Source organism: Delphinus delphis, chromosome 1 (genome assembly GCF_949987515.2).
Source record: "Delphinus delphis chromosome 1, mDelDel1.2, whole genome shotgun sequence".
Taxonomy (NCBI): Eukaryota; Metazoa; Chordata; class Mammalia; order Artiodactyla; family Delphinidae; genus Delphinus; species Delphinus delphis.
The window spans coordinates 157,785,170-157,807,251 of NC_082683.1; the positions used below are offsets into that span (position 1 = coordinate 157,785,170).

A 22,082-nucleotide genomic window follows, 5' to 3' on the forward strand; every position below is an offset into this window, starting at 1 on the left:
AACCTACCCAGTAGGGCTGGCTCCATAGTCAGGGCCGCAAGGAAAGGGGATGTAACAGGAAAGTAGGTGAGGAATACTCAGCACAGTTGCTCTGTCCTAGAATAAAGTGTGGGTCACTAGAAGTCAAGGCTTCTTTTGTGCCGACCCTTATGGGAATCTAAATATACCATGGCACCCTACCCTCAATAATAACTAATATATTTAACGAGGTCAACAATTAATAGTAGTGTCCCTGGATTGAAGGATTTCTAATTAATATTCCTAATTATGGTTTTCTATGTTATCTGAATTATGAGAACAAGTATTATTTAAAAGTAATATTTAGATGTTCTGTGCAGATGAGGAAGGAAGGTCTCAGAACTATGATGTCACCAGGGAAGGAGTGTGAGATTAAGTGGAGAGAAGATGACTGAAGATAAGATGTGGGTATTATAAGAGAAGATGATTGGTGACCTAGCAATATTTTGCCATTGAAGAGAGTCAAATGACAATATGACATGTTGTCATAGCTGATAGACTATGATAGGCTGATAGGGATGATAGTCTGATAGCTTTATGACCAGATTTTATAGGACAATCTCACGAACAATCTTCTAAAAGGAAGCATTAGCTTGTTATTTACAAGAAACCCAGTGGGGGCAGGTGTGAGAATTTGGAGGTCATTTTAAAGCTGAAGAGAATGAAAAACTATGTATAGAGGTCAACAAGCTTGGCACAAGCTTGAAGAAATTTATATCAATGAGCATCTTTATGCAAAAGCAGTCCCTATTGTTTTTTTTGTTTGTTTGGGGTTTTTTTTACCCTGACAGAGTCCTTTATTACTAAACTTTGAAAATATATTTAGAAAGCATATTTGGAGTATAGATTTTTTTTTCACAACTCACATACACACACTGTATTTTATTTTTACAAGAGATAAATCAACTGACACCAAGCATTGTAAATGGATGACCACAACAAAAGCAACAATGATTGCAATTACCAAACACGAAACACACTCATACTATGTCATGATATTGACATTCAGTCCAGGAATCCTCCACTGTAACAACTCCTTTACTTTGCAGTGAAAATTGATTTGTATATTTTTTGCCTCTGAGTCCTTGTGGGATTTTTTTTTATTCAAACAGAAAGTCACAAAAATTATAATCATCATCAGTTCACTCAGTCCCATGTAATTAATTTTTTTTCATCTTGATCTTTTGTTAGCACTTTTATGAATTCATCAGTTTTCCATTAGAGTTCAGAAAATGCTTATTCAGTTAGTTCAGCAGTATAGTCAGTTACCAGAAACCTGTACTTGTCAGAGTCTTTTCCATGAATTCCTTGAAGATGAAACGCTTTTATAGGAATATTTTTGCGAAAGCATCAGAGTACACCCAGAACTGTCTGTAAATGACAAAAGACTTAAAAATAACCATGGTTAAAGATTTGATGAAAGTTTATAATAATGCAATTGACAAGGAAATTTAGTTATTTCTGAGATATACATTTTAAAGTAACAACTAGAATTATGAATTATAACATTATACCAGAACATATAAGATTTTTAGAAATTTCATGTAATGTCTGAAACATTTATATTAACATATTTCCATACAAATAACCCAAAGAAAGTTTATTATTGTTGTTTTTTTTGCTTGTTTGTTTTTTTATACTGCAGGGCTTTATTAGTCATCAATTTTATACACATCAGTGTATACATGTCAATCCCAATCGCCCAATTCATCACACCACCATCCCCATCCCACCACGGTTTTCCCCCTTGGTGTCCATTCGTTTGTTCTCTACATCTGTGTCTCAACTTCTGCCCTGCACACTGGTTCATCTGTACCATTTTTCTAGGTTCCACATACATGCATTAATATATGATATTTGTTTTTCTCTTTCTGACTTACTGCACTCTGTATAACAGTTTCTAGATCCATCCACGTCTCAACAAATGACTCAATTTCATTCCTATTTATGGCTGAGTAATATTCCATTGTATATATGTACCACAACTTCTTTATCCATTCATCTGTCGATGGGCATTTAGGTTGCTTCCATGACCTAGCTATTGTAAATAGTGCTGCAATGAACATTGGGGTGCATGTGTCTTTTTGAATTATGGTTTTCTCTGGGTATATGCCCAGTAGTGGGATTGCTGGATCATATGGTAACTCTATTTTTAGTTTTTAGTTTTTTGTTTTTTGTTTTGCAGTACGCAGGCCTCTCACTGCTGCGGCCTCTCCCATCGCAGAGCACAGGGCCCGGATACGCAGGCCCAGCGGCCATGGCCCACGGGCCCAGCCACTCCACAGCACGTGGGATCCTCTCAGACCGAGACACGAACCCACGCCCCCCGCATCGGCAGGCAGACTCTCAACCACTGCGCCACCAGGGAAGCCCTATTTTTAGTTTTTTAAGGAACCTCCATACTGTTCTCCATAGTGGCTGTATCAGTTTACATTCCCACCAACAGTGCAAGAGGGTTCCCTTTTCTCCACACCCTCTCCAGCATTTGTTGTTTGTAGATTTTCTGATGATGCCCATCATCAGAAAATTGGTGTGAGGTGATACTTCATTGTAGTTTTGATTTGCATTTCTCTAATAATTAGTGATGTTGGGCTGCTTTTCAAGTGCTTCTTGGCCATCTGTATATCTTCTTTGGAGAAATGTCTATTTAGTTCTTCTGCCCATTTTTGGATTGGGTTGTTGGTTTCATTAATATTGAGCTGCATAAGCTGTTTATATATTTTGGAGATTAATCCTTTGTCTGTTGATTAATTTGCAAATATTTTCTACCACTCTGAGAGTTGTCTTTCCGTCTTGTTTATGTTTTCGTTTGCTGTGCAAAAGCTTTAAAGTTTCATTAGGTCCCATTTGTTTATTTTTGTTTCATTTCCATTACTCTAGGAGGTGGGTCAAAAAAGATCTTGCTGTGATTTATGTCAAAGAGTGTTCTTCCTATGCTTTCCTCTAAGAGTTTTATAGTGTCCGGTCTTAACATTTAGCTCTCAAATCCATTTTGAGTTAATTTTTGTGTATGGTGTTAGGGAGTGTTCTAATTTCATTCTTTTACATGTAGCTGTCCAGTTTTCCCAGAACCGCTTATTGAAGAGACTGTCTTTTCTCCATTGTAAATCTTTGCCTCCTTTGTCATACATTACTTGACCATAGGTGCATGGGTTTATCTCTGGGCTTTCTGTCTTGTTCCATTGATTTATGTTTCTGTTTTTATGCCAGTACCATATTATCTTGACTACTATAGCTTTATAGTGTAGTCTGAAATCAGGGAGTCTGATTCCTCCAGCTCCGTTTTTTCCCCTCAAGACTGCTTTGGCTATTCGGGGTCTTTTGTGTCTCCATACAAAATTTGAGATGATTTTTCTAGTTCTGTAAAAAATGCCATTGGTAATTTGATAGGGATTGCATTGAATCTGTAGATTGCTTTGGGTAGTATAGTCATTTTCACTATATTGATTCTTCCAATCCAAGAACATGGTATATCTCTCCATCTGTTGGTATCATCTTTAATTTCTTTCATCAGTGTCTTATAGTTTTCTGCATAGAGGTCTTTTGTTTCCTTAGGTAGGTTTATTCCTAGGTATTTTATTATTTTTGTTGCAGTGGTAAATGGGAGTGTTTCCATAATTTCTCTTTCACATTTCTCATCATTAGTGGACAGGAATGCAAGAGATTTCTGTACATTAATTTTGTATCCTGCAACTTTACCAAATTCATTGATTAGCTCTAGTAGTTTTCTGGTGGCATCTTTAGGATTCTCCATGTATAGTATCATATCATCTGCAAACAGTGACAGTTTTACTTCTTCTTTTCCAATTTGTATTCCTTTTATTTCTTTTTCTTCTCTGATTGCCATGGCTGTGACTTCCAAAACTATGTTAAATCATAGTGGCAAGAGTGGACCTCCTTGTCTTGTTCCTGATCTTAGAGGAAATGCTTTCAGTTTTTCACCATTGAGAACGATGTTTGCTGTGGGTTTGTCATATATGGCCTTCATTATGTTGAGGTAGGTTTCCTCTATGCCCACTTTCTGGAGAGGTTTTATCATAAATCGGTGTTGAATTTTTTCAAAAGCTTTTTCTGCATCTATTGAGATGATCATATGGTTTTTATTCTTCAGTTTGTTAATATTGTATGTGACATTGATTGATTTTCATATATTGAAGAATCCTTGCATCCCTGGGATAAATCCCACTTGATCATGGTGTATGATCCTTTTGATGTGTTGTTGGATTCTGTTTGCTAGTATTTTGTTCAGGATTTTTGCATCTATATTCATCAGTGATATTGGTCTGTAATTTTCTTTTTTGTAGTATCTTTCTCTGGTTTTGGTATCAGGGTGATGGTGGCCTCATAGAATGAGTTTGGGAGTATTCCTTCCACTGCAATTTTTTGGAAGAGTTTGAAAAGGATGGGTGTTAGCTCTTCTCTAAATGTTTGATGGAATTCACCTGTGAAGCCATCTTCCCCTGGACTTTTGTTTGTTGGAAGATTTTTAATCACAGTTTCAATTTCATTACTTGTGATTGGTCTGTTCATATTTTCTGTTTCTTCGTGGTTCAGTCTTGGAAGGTTATACCTTTCTAAGAATTTGTCCATTTCTTCCAGGGTGTCCATTTTATTAGCATAGAGTTGCTTGTAGTAGTCTCTTAGGATGCTTTGTATTTCTGCAATGTCTGTTGTAACTTCTCATTTTTCATTTCTAATTTTATTGTTCTGAGTCCTCTCCCGCTTTTTCTTGATGAGTCTGTCTAATGGTTTATCAATTTTGTTTATCTTCTCAAAGAACCAGCTTTTAGTTTTATTGATCTTTGCTATTGTTTTCTTTGTTTCTATTTCATTTATTTCTGCTCTGATCTTTATGATTTCTTTCCTTCTGCTAACTTTGGGTTTTGTTTGTTCTTCTTTCTCTAGTTCCTGTAGGTGTAAGGTTAGATTGTTTACTTGAGATTGTTCTTGTTTCTTGAGGTAGGCTTGTATAGCTATAAACTTCCCTCTTAGAATTGCTTTTGCTGCATCCCATAAGTTTTGGATCATCGTGTTTTCATTGTCCGTCTCTAGGTATTTTTTGATTTCCTCTTTGATTTCTTCAGTGATCTCTTGGTTACTTAGTAACGTATTGTTTAGCCTCCATGTGTTTGTGTTTTTTACGTTTTTTTTCCCTGTAATTGATTTCTATTCTCATAGTGTTGTGGTCAGAAAAGGTGCTTGATATGATTTCCATTTTCGTAAATTTACTGAGGCTTGATTTGTGACCCAAGATGTGATCTATCCTGGAGAATATTCCATGTGAACTTGAGAAGAAACTGTAATATGCTGTTTTTGGATGGAATGTCCTATAAATATCAATTAAATCTATCTGGTCTATTATGTCATTTAAAGCCTCTGTTTCCTTATTTATTTTCATTTTGGATGATCTGTCCATTGGTGTAAGTGAGTTGTTAAAGTCCCGCACTATTATTGTGTTACTGTCGATTTCCTGTTTTATAGCTGTTAGCAGTTGCCTATGTATTGAGGTGCTCCTATGTTGGGTGCATATATATTTAGAATTGTTATATCTTCTTCTTGGATTGATCCCTTGATTATTATGTAGTGTCCTTCCTTGTTTCTTATAACATTCTTTATTTTAAAGTCTATTTTATCTGATATGAGTATAGCTACTCCAGCTTTCTTTTGATTTCCATTTGCATGGAATATTTTTTTCCATCCTCACTTTCAGTATGTATGTGTCCCTAGGTCTGAAGTGGGTCTCTTGTACACAGAATATATATGCGTCTTGTTTTTGTATCCATTCAGCAAGCCTGTGTCTTTTGGTTGGAGCATTTAATCCATTCATGTTTAAGGTAATTATCAATATGTATGTTCCTATGACCATTTTCTTAATTGTTTTGGGTTTGTTTTTGTAGATCCTTTTCTTCTCTTGTGTTTCCCACTTAGAGAAGTTCCTTTAGCATTTGTTGTAGAGCTGGTTTGGTGGTGCTGAATTCTCTTAGCTTTTGCTTGTCTATAAAGCTTTTGATTTCTCCCTTGAATCTGAATGAGATCCTTGCTGGGTAGAGTAATCTTGGTTGTAGTTTCTTCCCTTTCATCACTTTAAGTATATCTTGCCACTGCCTTCTGGCTTGTAGAGTTTCTGCTGAGAAATCAGCTGTTAACCTTATGGGGTTCCCTTGTATGTTATTTGTCGTTTTTCCCTTGCTGTTTTCAATAATTTTTCTTTGTCTTTAATTTTTGTCAGTTTGATTACTATGTGTCTCAGCATGTTTCTCCTTGGGTTTATCCTGTATGGGACTCGCTGCGCTTCCTGGACTTGGGTGGCTATTTCCTTTCCCATGTTAGGGAAGTTTTCGACTATAATCTCTTCAAATATTTTCTCAGGTCCTTTCTCTCTCTCTTTTCCTTCTGGGACCCCTATAATGCGAATGTTGTTGCGTTTAATGTCCCAGATGTCTCTTAAGCTGTCTTCATTTCTTTTCATTCTTTTTTCTTTATTCTGTTCCACAACAGTGAATTCCACCATTCTGTCTTCCAGGTAACTTATCCGTTCTTCTGCCTCAGTTATTCTGCTATTGATTCCTTCTAGTGTAGTGTTCATTTCAGTTATTGTGTTGTTCATCTCTGTTTGTTTGTTCTTTAATTCTTCTAGGTCTTTGTTAAACATTTCTTGTATCTTCTCGATCTTTGCCTCCATTTTTTTTCCGAGGTCCTGGCTCATCTTCACTCTCATTATTCTGAATTTTTTTTCTGGAAGGTTGCCTATCTCCACTTCATTTAGTTGTTTTTCTGGGGTTTTATCTTGTTCCTTCATCTGGTATGTAGCCCTCTGCCTTTCCGTCTTGTCTATCTTTCTGTGAATGTGGTTTTTGTTCCATGGGCTGCCGGATTCTAGTTCTTCTTGCTTCTGCTGTCTGCACTCTGGTGGATGAGGCTATCTAATAGGCTTGTGCAAGCTTCCTGATGGGAGGGACTTGTGGTGGGTAGAGCTGCATGTTGCTCTGGTGGGCAGAGCTCAGTAAAACTTTAATCCACTTGACTGTTGATGGGTGGGTCTTGGTTCCCTCCCTGTTGGGTGTTTGGCCTAAGGCAACCCAACACTGGAGCCTACCTGGGCTCTTTGGTGGGGCTAATGACAAACTCTGGGAGGGCTCATGCCAAGGATTACTTCCCAGAACTTCTGCTGCCAGTGTTCTTGTCCCCATGGGGAGCCACAGCCACCCCCTGCCTCTGCAGAAGAGCCTCCACCACTAGCAGGTAGGTCTGGTTCAGTCTCCCCTGGGGTCACTGCTCCTTCCCCTCGGTCCTGATGTGCACACTACTTTGTGTGTGTCCTCCAAAAATGGAGTCTCTGTTTCCCCCAGTCCTGTTGAAGTCCTGCAATCAATTCCCACTAGGCTTCAAAGTCTGATTCTCTAGGAATTCCTCCTCCCATTGCCAGACCCCCAGGTTGGGAAGCTTGATGTGGGGCTCAGAACCTTCACTCCAGTGGGTGGACTTCTGTGGTATAAGTGTTCTCCAGTCTGTGAGTCACCCACCCAGCCATTATGGGATTTGATTTTACTGTGATTGCGCCCCTCCTACCATCTCATTGTGGCTTCTCCTTTGGTTTTGGTTGTGGGGTATCTTCTCTGGTGAGTTCCAGTGTCTTCCTGTCGATGATTGTCCAGCAGCTAGTTGTGATTCTGGTGTTCTCACAAGAGGGAGTGAGAACACATCCTTCTACTCCACCATCTTGGTTCCTCTAGTCCCTATTGTTTAGTGGAATTTATGATGACTAATCCATGTGACCTCTTATATTGTGGAAATTAGTCATCATAATTTTTTATTTGACTCTTTAATTAAATGTTTTTAAATTTACTTAGGTTATACTTTTATATTTTAGATATATGGCATATATATTATGATCCCAGTTTTCTAAAATTATTTCGGTTTATAAAGCTATCTAACTCTTGATGGCAATCTGTCTGTATGTTTAAAATGGTGTCAAAACTTTTATATGCACTGGGAAACCAAAAAAAAAAGAAAGAAAGAAAGAAAAGAAAATCATCAATCCACAAAGGTAGACACAAAGAAAAGAAAGAAACAGAGAACTACAAAAACAAGCAGAAAACGATCAACACAATGGCAATAAGTAAATATCTATCAATAATCACTTTAAATGTAAATGGACTAAATGCTCCAATTAAAGGACATAGGGTGGCTGAGAGGATAAAAAGATAAGACCCATCTATATGCTGCCTACAAGAGGTTCATTTTAGGCCTCAAGACACACTCAGACTGAAAGTGAAGAGATGGAAAAAGATATTCCACACAAATGGAAATGAAAAGAAAGCTGGGGTAGCAGTACTCATATCAGACAAACTATACTTTAAAACAAAGACTGTAACAAAAGACAAAGGGCATTACATAATAATAAAGGGGTCAATCCAAGAAAAAGATGTAACATTCATAGATATTTATGCACCCAAATAGGAGTACCTAAATACATACAGCAAATATTAACAGACATAAAGTGAGAAATTGACAATAGTATAATAATTGTAGAGGACTTTAGCACCCCTCTTACACCCATGAACAGATCATTCAGACAGAAAATCAAAAAGGAAATATTAGCCTTAAATGACACACTAGACCAGACAAACTTAATAGATCTATACAGAACATTCCATCAAAAAACTACAGAATACACATTCTTTCCAAGTGCACATGGAACATTCTCCAGGATAGACTATGTATTAAGCAATAAGACAAGTCTCAATAAATTTAAGAAGACTGAAATCATATCAAGCATCTTTTCTGACCACAATTGTATGAAACTAGAAATCAATTACAAGAAGAAAACTGGAAAAAACACAAGCATGTGGAAACTAAACATAATACTAAACAACCAATGGGTCAATGAAGAAATAGAAGAAGAAAGTTTAAAATACCTTGAGACAAATAAAAATGGAGACACAATTTTCCAAAATCTATGGGATGCAGCAAAAGCTGTAGTAAGAAGAAAGTTCATAGTGATAAATGCCTATAAGACACAAGAAAAATCCCTAATATAATCTAACTTTACATGAAGTGAAACTAGAAAGAAGAAGAAACAAAGGCCAAAATTAGTAGAAGGAAGGAAATAATAAAGATCAGAGTGGAATTAAACAAAGACTTAAAGAAAAACAGAAAAGATCAATGAAACTAAGAGCTGCTTCTTTGAAAAAGGTAAACAAAATTAATAAAACTTTAGTCAGACTCACAGAGAAAAAAAAGAGAGCAGGCCCAAATAAATAAAACCAAATGTAAGGGAAGATACAGCCAACACCACAGAAATACAAAGAATCATAAAAGTCTACTACAAATGATTACATACAAACAAAATTAGACAACTTAGAAGAAACAGATAAATTCTTAGAAATATACAATCTCTGTATCAGGAAGAAACAGAAAATCTGAACAGACAAATTACTAGTAATAAAATTAAATAATGATTTCAAAATTAAAAGTTTTTTTTAATAATTAAAAAAAAATAAATCAATAATCAAAAACTTTCAAAAAACAAAAGCCTGGGTTCAGATGACTTCACAGATAAATTCTACCAATCATGTAAAGAAGAGTTACTATCTATCCTTCTCAAATTATTCCAAAAAATATTGAAAAGGAAGGAACACTTCCAAACTCATTTTACAAGGCCAGCATACCATGATACCAAAATCAGACAGAGACAATCCAAAATAAATAAATAAATACAGCCAATATCCCTGATGAACATAGATGCAAAAATCCCTGACAAAATATTTGCAAACCAAGTTCAACAATATAGTAAAAGGATCATATACCATGATCAAGTGTGTTTTGCTCCAGGTATGTAAGAATGGTTCAGTATTCACAAATCAATTAATGTGATACACCATATTAATAAAATGAAAGAGAAAAGTCATGTTCTCATCTCGATAGATGCCCAAAAAGCATCTGACAAAACTTCAACACCATTTATAATAAAACTCTCAACAAAGTGTGTACAAATCATAGGGTCATCTCTATAGGTGATTTGACAAAATTCAACATCCATTTATAATAAAAGCTCTCAACAAAATGGTATAGAGGGAACACACCTCAACATAATAAAGGCTATATATGACAAATCCACAGCTAACATCATACTCAATTGTGAAAGCTGAAAGCTTTTCCTTTAAGATCAAGAATAAGACAAGAATGCCCACTCTCACCACTTTCATTCAACATAGTGTTAGTAGTCCTAGCTATAACAGCAGACAACAAAAAGAATGAAAGTCATCCTAATTGGGGAAAAGAAGTAAAACTGTCACTATTTGCAGGTGGCATGATACTATATATGGAAAACTGTAAAGTCTCCACCAAAAACTCTATTAGAACTAATAAATGCATTCAGTAAAGTTGCAGGATACAAAATCAATATAAAGAAATCTGTTGCTTTTCTATACACTAATAATGAACTGTCAGAAAGAGAAAGCAAGATGGACTTCTCTGGTGGTCCATGGGTAAGACTCCGCACCCCCAATGCAGGGGGCCCAGGTTTGATCCCTGGTCAGGGAACTAGATCCCGCATGCATACCTCAACTAAGAGTTCGAATGCCACAACTGAAGATCCTGCATGCCACAACTAAGACCCAGTGCAGCCTAAATAAATAAATAAATATTAAAAAAAAGAAAAGAAAGAAAGAAAGAAAAAGAAAGAAAGAAAATAATCCCATTTAAAATTGCATTAAAAAGAATAAAATATCTGGGAATAAACAACCAAGGGTGCAGGAGACCTATACTCTGAAAACGATAAAACATTGATGAAGGAATTTGAAAATAATATAAAGAAATATAAAGATATTGGATTGGAAGAATGAATATTGTTAAAATGTCCATACTACCCAAAGCAATCTATAGATTCAATCCAATCCTTATCAAAACACCAATGGCATTTTTCACAGACCTAAAACAAGCAATCCTAAAATTTGTGGGTAACTGCAAAAGATCATGAATAGCCAAAGCAATTTTGAGAAAGAAGAGCAAAGCTGGAGGTATTACACTCCATGATTTCATACTATACTACAAAGCTATGATAATCAAAACCACATGGCACTGGACAAAAAACAGACAGATAGATCAATGGAACAGAATAGAGAGCTCAGAAATAAACCCATCAACATCACTAATCACCAGGGAAATGCAAATCAAAACCATAATGAAATATCACCTCATAGCTCTCAGAATGACTACAGGCATACCTCGGAGATATTGCAGGTTTAGTCTTAATCTACAACAGAGAAGGCAAGAATACACAATGGGGAAGAGATAGTCTCTTCAATAAATGGTTTTTGGAAAATTGGATAGCTACCTACAAAAGAATAAAACTAGACCACTTTCTCACACCATATTCCAAAGTAAACTCAGGGCTTCCCTGTTGGTGCAGTGGGTAAGAATCTGCCTGCCAAGGCAGGGGACATGGGTTCAAGCCCTGGTCAGGGAAGATCCCACATGCACAGAGCAACTAAGCCCTTGCACCACACTACTGAGCCTGTGCTCTAGAGCCCGCGAGCCACAACTATTGAAGCCCACGTGCCTAGAGCCTTGCTTCACAACAAGAGAAGACACCACAATGAGAAGCCCACGCACCACAACAAAGAGTAGCCCCTGCTCAACACAACTAAAGAAAGCCCGTGTGCAGCAACAAAGACCCAATCAGCCAAAAATAAATAAATAAAAACTCGAAGTGGATTAAATATTAAATGTAAGACCAGAAATCATAAAACTCCTAGAAGAAAACATAGTAGCATGCTCTTTGACATAAGTATTAGCAATATTTTTCTGGATCCTCAGGCAAGGGCAACAAAAGCAAAAATACACAAATGAGACTAAATTAAACTAAAAAGTTTTTGCACAGTGAAAGAAACCATCAACAAAATGTAAAGGCAACCTACTGAATGGGAGAAATTATTTGCAAATGATATGTTTGATAAGGGGTTAATACCCAAATTATATAAACAATTCATACAACTCAATAGCAAAATAAACTAGCAGTCTGATTAGAAAATGGGCAGACGACCTGAATAGACATTTTTCCAAAGAGGACATACAGATGGCCAATTAAATGCCTCCTTTGATACCTTCAGTACTAACAGGATAGAGCCTAATCTAGTCTTGGACCAAGCAGAGCTAGACTCATTTGTCCCTCTTGCCAGCCCCTACTTTCTCAATTTTAGCTTGCAAAGGGTAGTGCTTGCAATACAGTACCTCTCAGGTCTTTGACCTTACGTTGTCTTTGGAATAATCTTTATAGAAAAGAAAATTCTAGTGATTAACTAGTCCAGGTTACTTGCCCACATGGTTTTCCTTTCCACACCAATTTTTATCCTTTCTTTCATGTGCAGCTGGGCTGTCATAGAGACCAAAGATCTCTACTTTTTATAAGTCTGAGACCTGAAAGGCATTACCAAGCAAAACTTTCTAAGCCATAGTGCATCACAATACCCATTGAGCGATGTAAAAGGATCAAGTCCCACAACTCTGCAGTGAGCCTTTACGACACCAGGAGACAGCTGAAATAACTGCTGTCTTCAGAGGACTGCTTTTAAGAAAAAGGAGGTCTCTACCCACTGCAGTCTAAGCAGGTAACACCAGTTACTGCCTGTACTTCTCTCTTCTCTCACTTATTTGTTGCATTACTAAATAGCTGATTACCTTTTGAATGTTCTAGGGACAGGAGCTCACAATTTAAAGAAACTTTGTGGTAGACCATTTTGTAAAACCAAGAATTCTTTTGGAAACTGAATATTCATACCTTTCCATTTTGAATTATTTGAATAGTTTTAGATCAACATATTTTTCTCAGAAATAGGGTATACCTATATTAAGGTATCTGGCTCTTTATGATACAAGAAAAAAAAGCTTAAAAACTGTTAACCAGATTACTGAGTGGACTGATGGATGGATGGATGGATTCTTTCATTTATTCATTCATTCTGAAGTATGCATTGAGCACTTCCTTTGATGGGGAACACTTTGCAAGACAGTGAGGTAGCAGGACAAGGAAAGTAAAGATAGAGGCCATCAAAACAGCATGGTTTTGGGCTTCCCTGGTGGTGCAGTGGTTGAAAGTCCGCCTGCTGATGCAGGGACATGGGTTCGTGCCCCGGGCCGGGAGGATCCCACATGCCGCGGAGCTGATGGGCCCGTGGGCCATGGCTGCTGGGCCTGCGCGTCCGGAGCCTGTGCTCCGCAACGGGAGAGGCCACAACAGTGAGAGGCCTGCGTACCGCACAAAAAACAAAACAAAACAAAAAAAAACGTGGTTCCGAGATCCAGGAGCTTACATAATTTTAACTGAGAGGAAAGACACTGTATGAAACTCATGTCTTATTCTTTGAAGAATCTCTAGAATCTTATTCAAGGCCTGGCACAAAATTGCCACTTATTAAACATTTTCTTAAATGATGAATAAATGAGTTCAGAAACCAATGAACCAATGAGAACCAAAATGCGTAATAGAATTAATCCAGGGCTCTGTGAATTCAGGGGCAGGCAACGGACCATTTAGAACTCATAGTGCTAGGAAGAGATTGTAAAGGACCTGAAGAAAGCCCTGAGGAATGGGTGGAATTTAGACTAGAAAAAGAGGAAGGAAAAAGCATTCAGGCAGTAGAATTCATGGTAGGACTTTGGGGGTTGGGTGCAGGGTGTGGAAGGGGAAGAGAGCAAGTGGGTAACTCACCTTCCTGAATTGGAAACACTGGCTTCCTGAGGAAACAGAAGCAATAGGGGACTGTCAAAGTAATTCAGTTACTGAAAACCATTTTCTAAATGTCCTCTTATGACACACATGCTCAAAAGCAGCTGGGAGACATTGCCCTAGCCACAGAGCAATCGGCAGTCAGCGAGGCTGCTGTCATACTCCTAGGCAGGGTGGGTCATATGAATTCTGAGAAAGCCATCCACCCCCATGCCTTCTCTGCACTGTCAGATTACTAGGGCATGGCTTTCCACAGGGGCCCAACTTCCCCCAGTGCAACGAGTACTGATGCCACACCTCCAAGGAAAGGGGACACCCAGGACTCTGGTGTTATAAACTACATTTAGAAAATAAATTGTTGCCATTTGTACACCAGTTTAAATGCCACTCCCTAACTATTCCTCAAATTTTCCAAAAATTACCAGGTAAATAACATCAGAGTCTTGGGACCCTGACTCTAATATCCTGCCTCTGCCCCTTCTTTGGGCAGATTAATTAAATGATAACTTGCTAGTTATCATTTACTTAAGGTTCACAAGCTAATTAACTTACCGGGTAATTGCTGTTGGTTCCACCTGATGTTGTAAGACTTTAACAAATATTATTTTTAACTCTCTTTCCTACCATAAAAAGTAGGTGTCAACATTTAAAATCTTTTTCTAAACCTCAGGAAGCCCATCTCCAAAAGGAGAGCTTCTCACAAGTTTCCTATCAGGGAAAATGTCCTGAAGCAAATGTGACGTCCATTCTTAGAGCCTTTTCCTTTAGAATTCTGAAAGAGGCAAGGAGGGATGCAGCCCCTCAACTACCTGAAAGCTAACTTGTCAAAGGATTCTGTTTTAGCAGTTACTGAGCTTTAATTTTACATTGATCGTGCAACTCTATGATTAATATCTGACTTCAACTTCTCTACCACATAAGCAACATGAGAGCAGAACCACATACCTTTTGCTAAATGCTTTTTCCCTAGCGCCTGGTACAATGCCAAGCAAAGGTAGTTGATCAGTAAATGTTTGCTGAGTAAATCAATGAATCAGTGGCACTCGAGGAGAAGGCGGATGGGCTTTTGGAGTCAGGCACATCTGGAGCTTTTTGTTTACTGGCTATGTGACCTTAAACATGTAATTTAACATCTTCTACAAATTCAGGATAATAAGAAACAACTCTCAGGACTCTTGTGAGGACTGAATGAAAGAACACATGTAAAATATCTGGTTGTCAGCTGAGGACTAGTTGTTTTTCCATCTCCTTTCTACCAGAATGTGATTGCTCTTTTTCAAAATTATTTTAGCTATTTTATTTCCCTTGCATTTCCAAATAAACTTTAGAACAGGCTTGTCTATATCTACAAAAAAATCCTGCTAATTAGTTCAACCAAACAAATCAGATCAATTTGGGGAGAATTGTCGTCGTTACTACGTTGAGTCTTCCAATCCATGAACACAGTGTCTCTCAGGTCTTTGATTTCTTTCATCAGAATTTTGTGTTTTTCAACATACATAGCCTGTAAATGTCTTGTTAGATTTATACATAATGTTTCTTTTTCCTTTTTTTGAGCTGTTGTAAATAGTAATGTTTTAAATCTTGGTTTTAATTTTTTACTTAAAGTATAGAAATATAATTTTTTTATGTGTTGACTTTGTATCCTAAGATCTTGTTAAACAGAGTTATTCGTTTAGGAACTTTATCTGTAGATTCCTTGAGATTTTCTACACAATTATGTCATTTACAAATAGGGATAGTTTTCTTTCCTTCCCATCTGTATGCTTTTATTTCATTTTCTTGCCTTATTGCACTGAGTCAGACTTCCAGCAGCATGTTGAGTAGGAGTGCTGAGAGTAACATCCTTGCTTTGTTCCTAATTTCAAGAAGAAATCAGGCTTTCACCATTAAATGTCATGTTAGCTGTAAGTTTTTATGGATGTTCCTTATCAGGTTGAGAAATTTCCTTCATGGCTTGCTAAGAAATATTGCCATAAATAAGCAGAATTTATCAGGATTTTTTTTTTTTTTTTTTTTTGCAGTACACAGGCCTCTCACTGTTGTGGCCTCTCCCGTTGCGGAGTGCAGGCTCCAGACGCGCAGGCTCAGCGGCCATGGCTCACGGGCCCAGCTGCTCCGCAGTATGTGGGATCTTCCCGGACCGGGGCACAAGCCCGTGTCCCCTGCATTGGCAGGCGGACTCTCAACCACTGCGCCACCAGGGAAGCCCTAGGTTTTTGACTATGTTACTATATTTTATAAAATTTTGATTTGATCCGTAATATATTCTATAATACCAAAAAGTTGCTGAGAAAGTTGGCAAAATAAATCTTATATATTTTTTCCCGAAGTCAGCATGTTGAATATTAACTTTGAGGAAGTTTGCTGGAATGTACATCTTTTATTCATTTACCTTAGTTCGCCTTCTGAAATTAGCATAATAAAAATTCTATTATTAAATTTTAATGTCTGTGCCCTAGGAGTCTAACCATAGTGATTTAGGGTCCAGCCTTATTAACTGAAAGTGGCTAAAATCCTCATAAGTAAGAGCCATGAAGATGCCCAAACCTTGACTCGCTTCTAGGAATGTATCCTAAGAAATGAATTCAATAGAATCAAACATATAGATGTTCAGCATGACCAAAATGTCCAACATCAGGTTACTGGGTTTCATAAATTATGGCACATTCAGTTATTCAGTAAATATTTATTAAATGTCTACCATGTATCAGTTATTATCTTTGGCCCTAGAGGTACAGCAGTGAACACAACAGACAAAGCTCCCTGCCCTCATGGTGATTACTTTCTAATGGGGAAGGCAGACATAAACAAGATACCTAAGTAAACATACAGTATGGCAGATGGTGATGAGTGTTGTGCAGAAAAATCAAGCATAGAGCATGGATGAGGAGTCCAGGGGTGGAAGTGGAGAGGATACTGTTTGAATAGAGTGATGGGTGGGCCTCACCAAACAACACAAAAGAACACTAAATATTAGAATTAAGAATACTTTGTGGCGATGTGGAAAATTTTTCATGAAATATTGTTAAATGAAAATCCAAAACTATAAAATAGAATGTCTACTGAGTTTTCAAGTTTTTAAGTATAAGCCTGAGTATGTATACATAAAATATAAAAAATGAAAATAGTTTTTTATGGGTGGTTTTAATATTATTTTATAGCATTATTTACCCTGAGCATATTGTATTTCAGTTTAAAAAAAGAAAAACGTTTAAGGTTTCCCAAGATTAATATGAGACTGAACGAAAGGTAGGATGAAGGTACAGATGGAGCTCGTGTTTGCACTGGAAGAATTTTACTAAGGGCACATCAGAAGGAGAATCTTCTATTAAGGCAACTAAAAAATTATCTATTTTAAAGGAGATAAAAGTTATGTTGTTCATGGTGCCTCTAACAACAGTTGTGCAGTGTTGGCTGTGAGTATAGAAATGATGGCAAGTTTAACATGTGCTCGTAAGTGAGTCACATTCAGATTTGGTACGTGACTCTACTTTTTAAGATTAAAATAAAATGCACCGACATATCTTACTGCAAACTACATTTTCTTACGTGTTCAAGAGATGATAGCTAACCACACAAAATGTGATCTGGTACCCTGTACACATGGTAGAGGCATCCTCTAAAGGTGCAGAATGGCAATGTCACCCACCCAGACAAGGTCCCCTGATTATTCTGGAAGCTTAGGCTTAGACTCAAAGAGGGCTATTAATGTGCTCCTCTGAAAGGGTTTCTTTGGCATAGCCAAGTTACAGCCACCCAGGACTGGTGTTCTCTGCGGTGCTGATTCAGAATTTCTAGGCGCTGAGCAATCACTCTATCATCAAAGGCACACGAGGTGTTTTCTTTGTTAGGAGCACAAATGTCCTAAATATCTTGCATTCTTCTCTCCAGCACGTCACTTCTAGTAAAATGAAATCCCAGCAGTCATGTGTCTGAGTTTAAGGGAGAACTCAATTGTGTTTACTCAGATTTTCTCTGTCATTCTTTCTTCCATCTTTTTTTTTTTTTAACTAAGCACACCAGTGCTAAAAGTAAAAACACACTTTGTAATTAACAGGCTCTGTTGGATAGCCAAACTGTTCTGTTATAATCTTGTTTGAAAATTTTCAAGTTGCTTGAAAAACATGGAGGTGAAATAAAGCAGCCAGCTGGCCTGTGGACAGTAAGTTAACAAGTTATAAAAAGAAGAGAGAGAAGCATCACACCCTTTTTTCCAATCCTTTCTCCCTCCTGGTTACTGCTTCTTTTGGGCTGTCCCAGTTTTGTGTTGGCTGATGGTCTGGGTGCGCCATGGTTGTTGTGATATAGCATAGTCGTTAAGATAAATGTTTCTGGAGCCAGAGGATTCTAACCATGGTTCCTCAGAAGTTATTCTACTTCTCAGAATCTCAGTTTTCTCGTCAGTAAAGTAGTGATAAACACTTCACAGGGTTTCTGGGAGTCTAATATGAGTTCATGCATGGTACCTGACACATTATACGTGCTCATAAGTAGAAATGCATATACTGATGCTTTTTAGGTTAGAAAACACACATGCATTTCTGCCTCAATTCTCCAGAAAGATATTGTATTCATCCATATACTCAGTGGGTGCCTGAGTCTGTTCAGGCTGCTATAACAAATGTCAGAGGCTGGGTGACTCGTAAACAGTAGAAGTTTCTTTCTCACAGTTCTGGAGGCTAGAAGTTCAAGGTCAGGGTGCCGGCATGGTCGGGCTCTGGTGAGACCCCTTCCAGGTTGCAGGCTGCCGACTTCTTGTATCGTCACATGGCAGAACGAGGCCCAGGGAGCACTCTGGGGTCTCTTTCATAAGAACACTAGTTCCATTCATGAGGGCTCCACACCCATAATGTAATTACCTCCCAAAGCCTCCCCCTCCAAATACCACCACATCAGAATTAGGGTTTCAACATATGAATTTCAGGGGGACACAAACTTTTAGTCCACTCCTTTGGGGAAATGATTTGCCACAGGTCACATGGGTCTCAGTCCAACATTCTCCTGCTACACCATGTTTATGCAGAGGCCCAACTGTCTTTGCATATACATAGTATATACACATAGTACAAAATTCAGAAGGTACACAGAAGATAAACTGTAGAAAAGTAAGGCTTTCTCCCACCTCTGTCCCCCAGGCACTCAGTTTCCTCCCCATTGTAGACTCTTTCTCAACTGAATACTTAGATGCAGTGGTTTTTCTGTGGCAAGTCCTCTCCAGTAGATAATCAGATGCAATATGAAATTTTAGACTGGAAACATCATATATTACATGTTTAAATCCAGGGCCAGTATAGGAAACAGAAAGAGTTTGATGTAGATAATGAGGTGCTTACAAAATCATTGGAAAGGTTGGAGGGTTAGGCTCTGGGGAAGGCCTCCAGGAAGCTTCTAGAACACCTTCACAAAACTGACCCATCATGGAAGCAGCTACCTGTGCCCTGATCAGGAAACTGCTTCCAGACAATTGAGTTCAAGAACCTAGTCCCAAAGCCACCTGCACTGCCCCTGCAGCCCCCTCTCCACACTCACGAAGCTGGTGTTTGAACACTAGAACACAGCATTCAGCACTGCCTTCAACACAATTGCCTTCCGACACCCTCAAAGCTGGAGATTGGACAGGGGCATTCTGCTGAAAAAAAAAAACAAAAAACAAAAAAAAAAAACCACATCGTCATAACCGCCTTGCCGGTAGAACAAGTCAAAGCAGCAGGAAACAGCCTCTGTCTCGTTTTCATCTTCCAAATCTCACTCAATTACATCTGAATGGAGGATCCTAATTTATATCCAGAACTCTAGTTGTGAGGGAGTATGGAAGATGCAGTGCTTAGCCTGCAAGCTCATGCAGTAGGAAGGCACCCTAAGAAGGGTGAGAAAGGAGGCTACGTGCCCAACTTGCACAGTACTTTCTATTTTTAAAGAAAAGCATGTCTATATGTATTGGCTTATGCATTTCCCCATTTCTTTTTGTTTGAGTCTATTTCCTTCCCTAAATAGTCTAGCAGAAGCTATGATGGTCCTATGATGGTCCTTCAAGACAGACTTTGTAGTACTAGATAGCTCATGCCTGGAAATGTATATAAACTGGCAATATGAAACTTCACTCTAATTTCTTTTTCAGAATCCTATCCATCATGACTGCCATCCAGCTACGAGAATTTATTGACCGCCACCCAGGGATCCCACCCAGGTAATGTTCTTCCAAATAGAGACGCCTCCAGAGCTGCAGCAAGTTGGACAGACACCTAGGGAATTGGAATTGCTCCCCCTGCTGCTTGCTCCCTGATTAAGAGATAACTGCTGCCAGAGGTTCTAGGGAAGTTTCTTTGGGTTTAGAGAAAGTTGTAAAAAAAATAAAATCCCACATTCATGGCAGAATCCAAGCAAACAGGCGATTCCAAATTCCCAAAAGATTGGAAGGATGTTGGTTTCTGCTTGGGAAGAGCTTTAGTGAGGAACACAAGCCCAAATTTCAGAGGGGACCCGTTTACTCTTGGGATAAAACAAACCATTCTCATGCTTTTGCAACATGGGATGCAACCACACAGATGGAAACTTAGTAGTTTCACTCTTTCTCTGAGTTCATCGATGGCCCAAGAATAAAACGTAAATGGGACCAAAGCCTTCTGTTGCATAAAACCCTTGTTTTATTGAACTGAAAGCAGCCTTACACTGCCGGGTCTATTTCTCTTCCTATTCCTTTGGTACAGGACATCTACTTCCTATCTGCCCACAGTGAGAGAATCACAGAGTTCACACAAAAATAACTCTGAACTCTTCTGAAAAGAAGTCATCACACAAACACAAAGATGACTCTGGATGGGACATGGAGTTTAGAGAACTGGGTTTGATTCATGCCTCTGGCATTTATCAGCTGAGTGATATTTAGAAATTCTACTTAACCTCTCTGAGCCTCGGTCTCCTTTTCTGTAATGGGGTGTTAATAATGTTTACCTGGCAAGGTGACTGTGAAAATTAGATGAGATCATCTCTGTAAAGATGCTTTGTAATGCATGAAGCCCAACACTGACAGAAGGGCTGCATCGTCACTGTGACACAGGCTACCTCATTCTCTAGAGGGATCCTCCCCTGTGCATGTTGGATTTTGCCTGCAGGTAAGCTCAGAGCCTGCTCCGGTTACATTCACCCTTCCAGGGGACTGGTTTGCTCTTGTCTGGACTGAACGTGTCACCTCAAAGAGCCAAGCTGTCAGGGACTGGTAAATACTGTGCGGTGGAGTCAGACACACCTGGACTCCTACTCCCACCCAGGGAGAAGGAAAGGCCTTTCTACAGCTGACTCAAGAATCTTGTAAGCCAAGTCAATAAAATGGGTCTGAGCAGAGTCCAGGGCGGGGCTCCTGGGCCAGGTCTGGAGGCCAGCCCAGCTTTCCTACCCATTAATCGATTTTGCCTAACACCCAGCCCCGCCTTGGGAGAGGCCGGGTACTGTGCAGCCTCTGGGAATACTGACTGCCACGCCAGGCCAGGCATTGCCACTTGGGAGGTACAAATTCTTTTCCAAACAACAGACATTTTGACCTGTTAATCGAGAGCTTTCTCCTGTTTGAGGTGAAGGCCACATGGGGGAACTTGGAAAGTCTACCCAAAGAGGTGGAGGAAAAATGTATCATGCCTTCATTTCTCAAAACTCTCCATGTCTCCACCCAGCCCTCCCTCCAACTGCTGCCTGCTTACACACTTTCCCATTCTCTCCACTCCAAAACCTACCCAGGGAGACTCCCGAGAGACTTGGGGTGGGCGTGTTACCTGGTACTGGTGAGGGGCTTCTCCATTCTCAGACAGCTTGCCCAGACCGCTTCTAGGAGCAGTGCCTGGGCTACTTACCTGGACTCGTGCCAGGGAGGAGCCCAGAGTCAAAACACAGCCTAGTGCAAACAGTATAGCAACTGTGAGATACCAGTGTCATTCTGGAACTCCACCTGGATGCTTAACAAAGTATAACGTGGCCGTAGGGTAATCTTTCCAAGGTAGTGCTTGGAAGCTGGATGGGCGCCTAAGAAAGCTGTATCGCCCACTCCTGTGCACTCAGAAATGTCATTTGTTCTCTATTACAGTGCCAGTTATTCTTCTTATGACCTAATCCCCTGCTGTTATTTACTATTCAGGGATCAGTCATATTATTCCAGACGCAGGGCAGGTCTAGACAGCCTGTGGTTTTTATGAAAATTAGAGCTCCCTGAGGTCCTGTTTGCATAGACAGACAGACCCGCCCTGCTTAGAGCACTTGCCTTTTGCACGAGCTAGACAGCAAGATCCCCACTGGCCCCCACACACTCCACACTGATCCCAACTCTGTCGAAGTCATGGCTCCT

At 39.0% G+C, this 22,082-nt stretch overlaps 1 protein-coding gene across 1 annotated transcript in view; it reads left to right on the forward strand.

Moving 5' to 3' along the window:
* Positions 1-19,881: 19,881 nt before the first annotated feature.
* Positions 19,882-22,082, forward strand: part of SPMIP3 (sperm microtubule inner protein 3) — a 32,275-nt gene continuing 30,074 nt past the window's right edge. Inside the window, 1 exon segment of the mRNA XM_060010750.1 lies at positions 19,882-19,937. Within this exon segment, the coding sequence (XP_059866733.1) occupies positions 19,882-19,937 (56 nt within the window).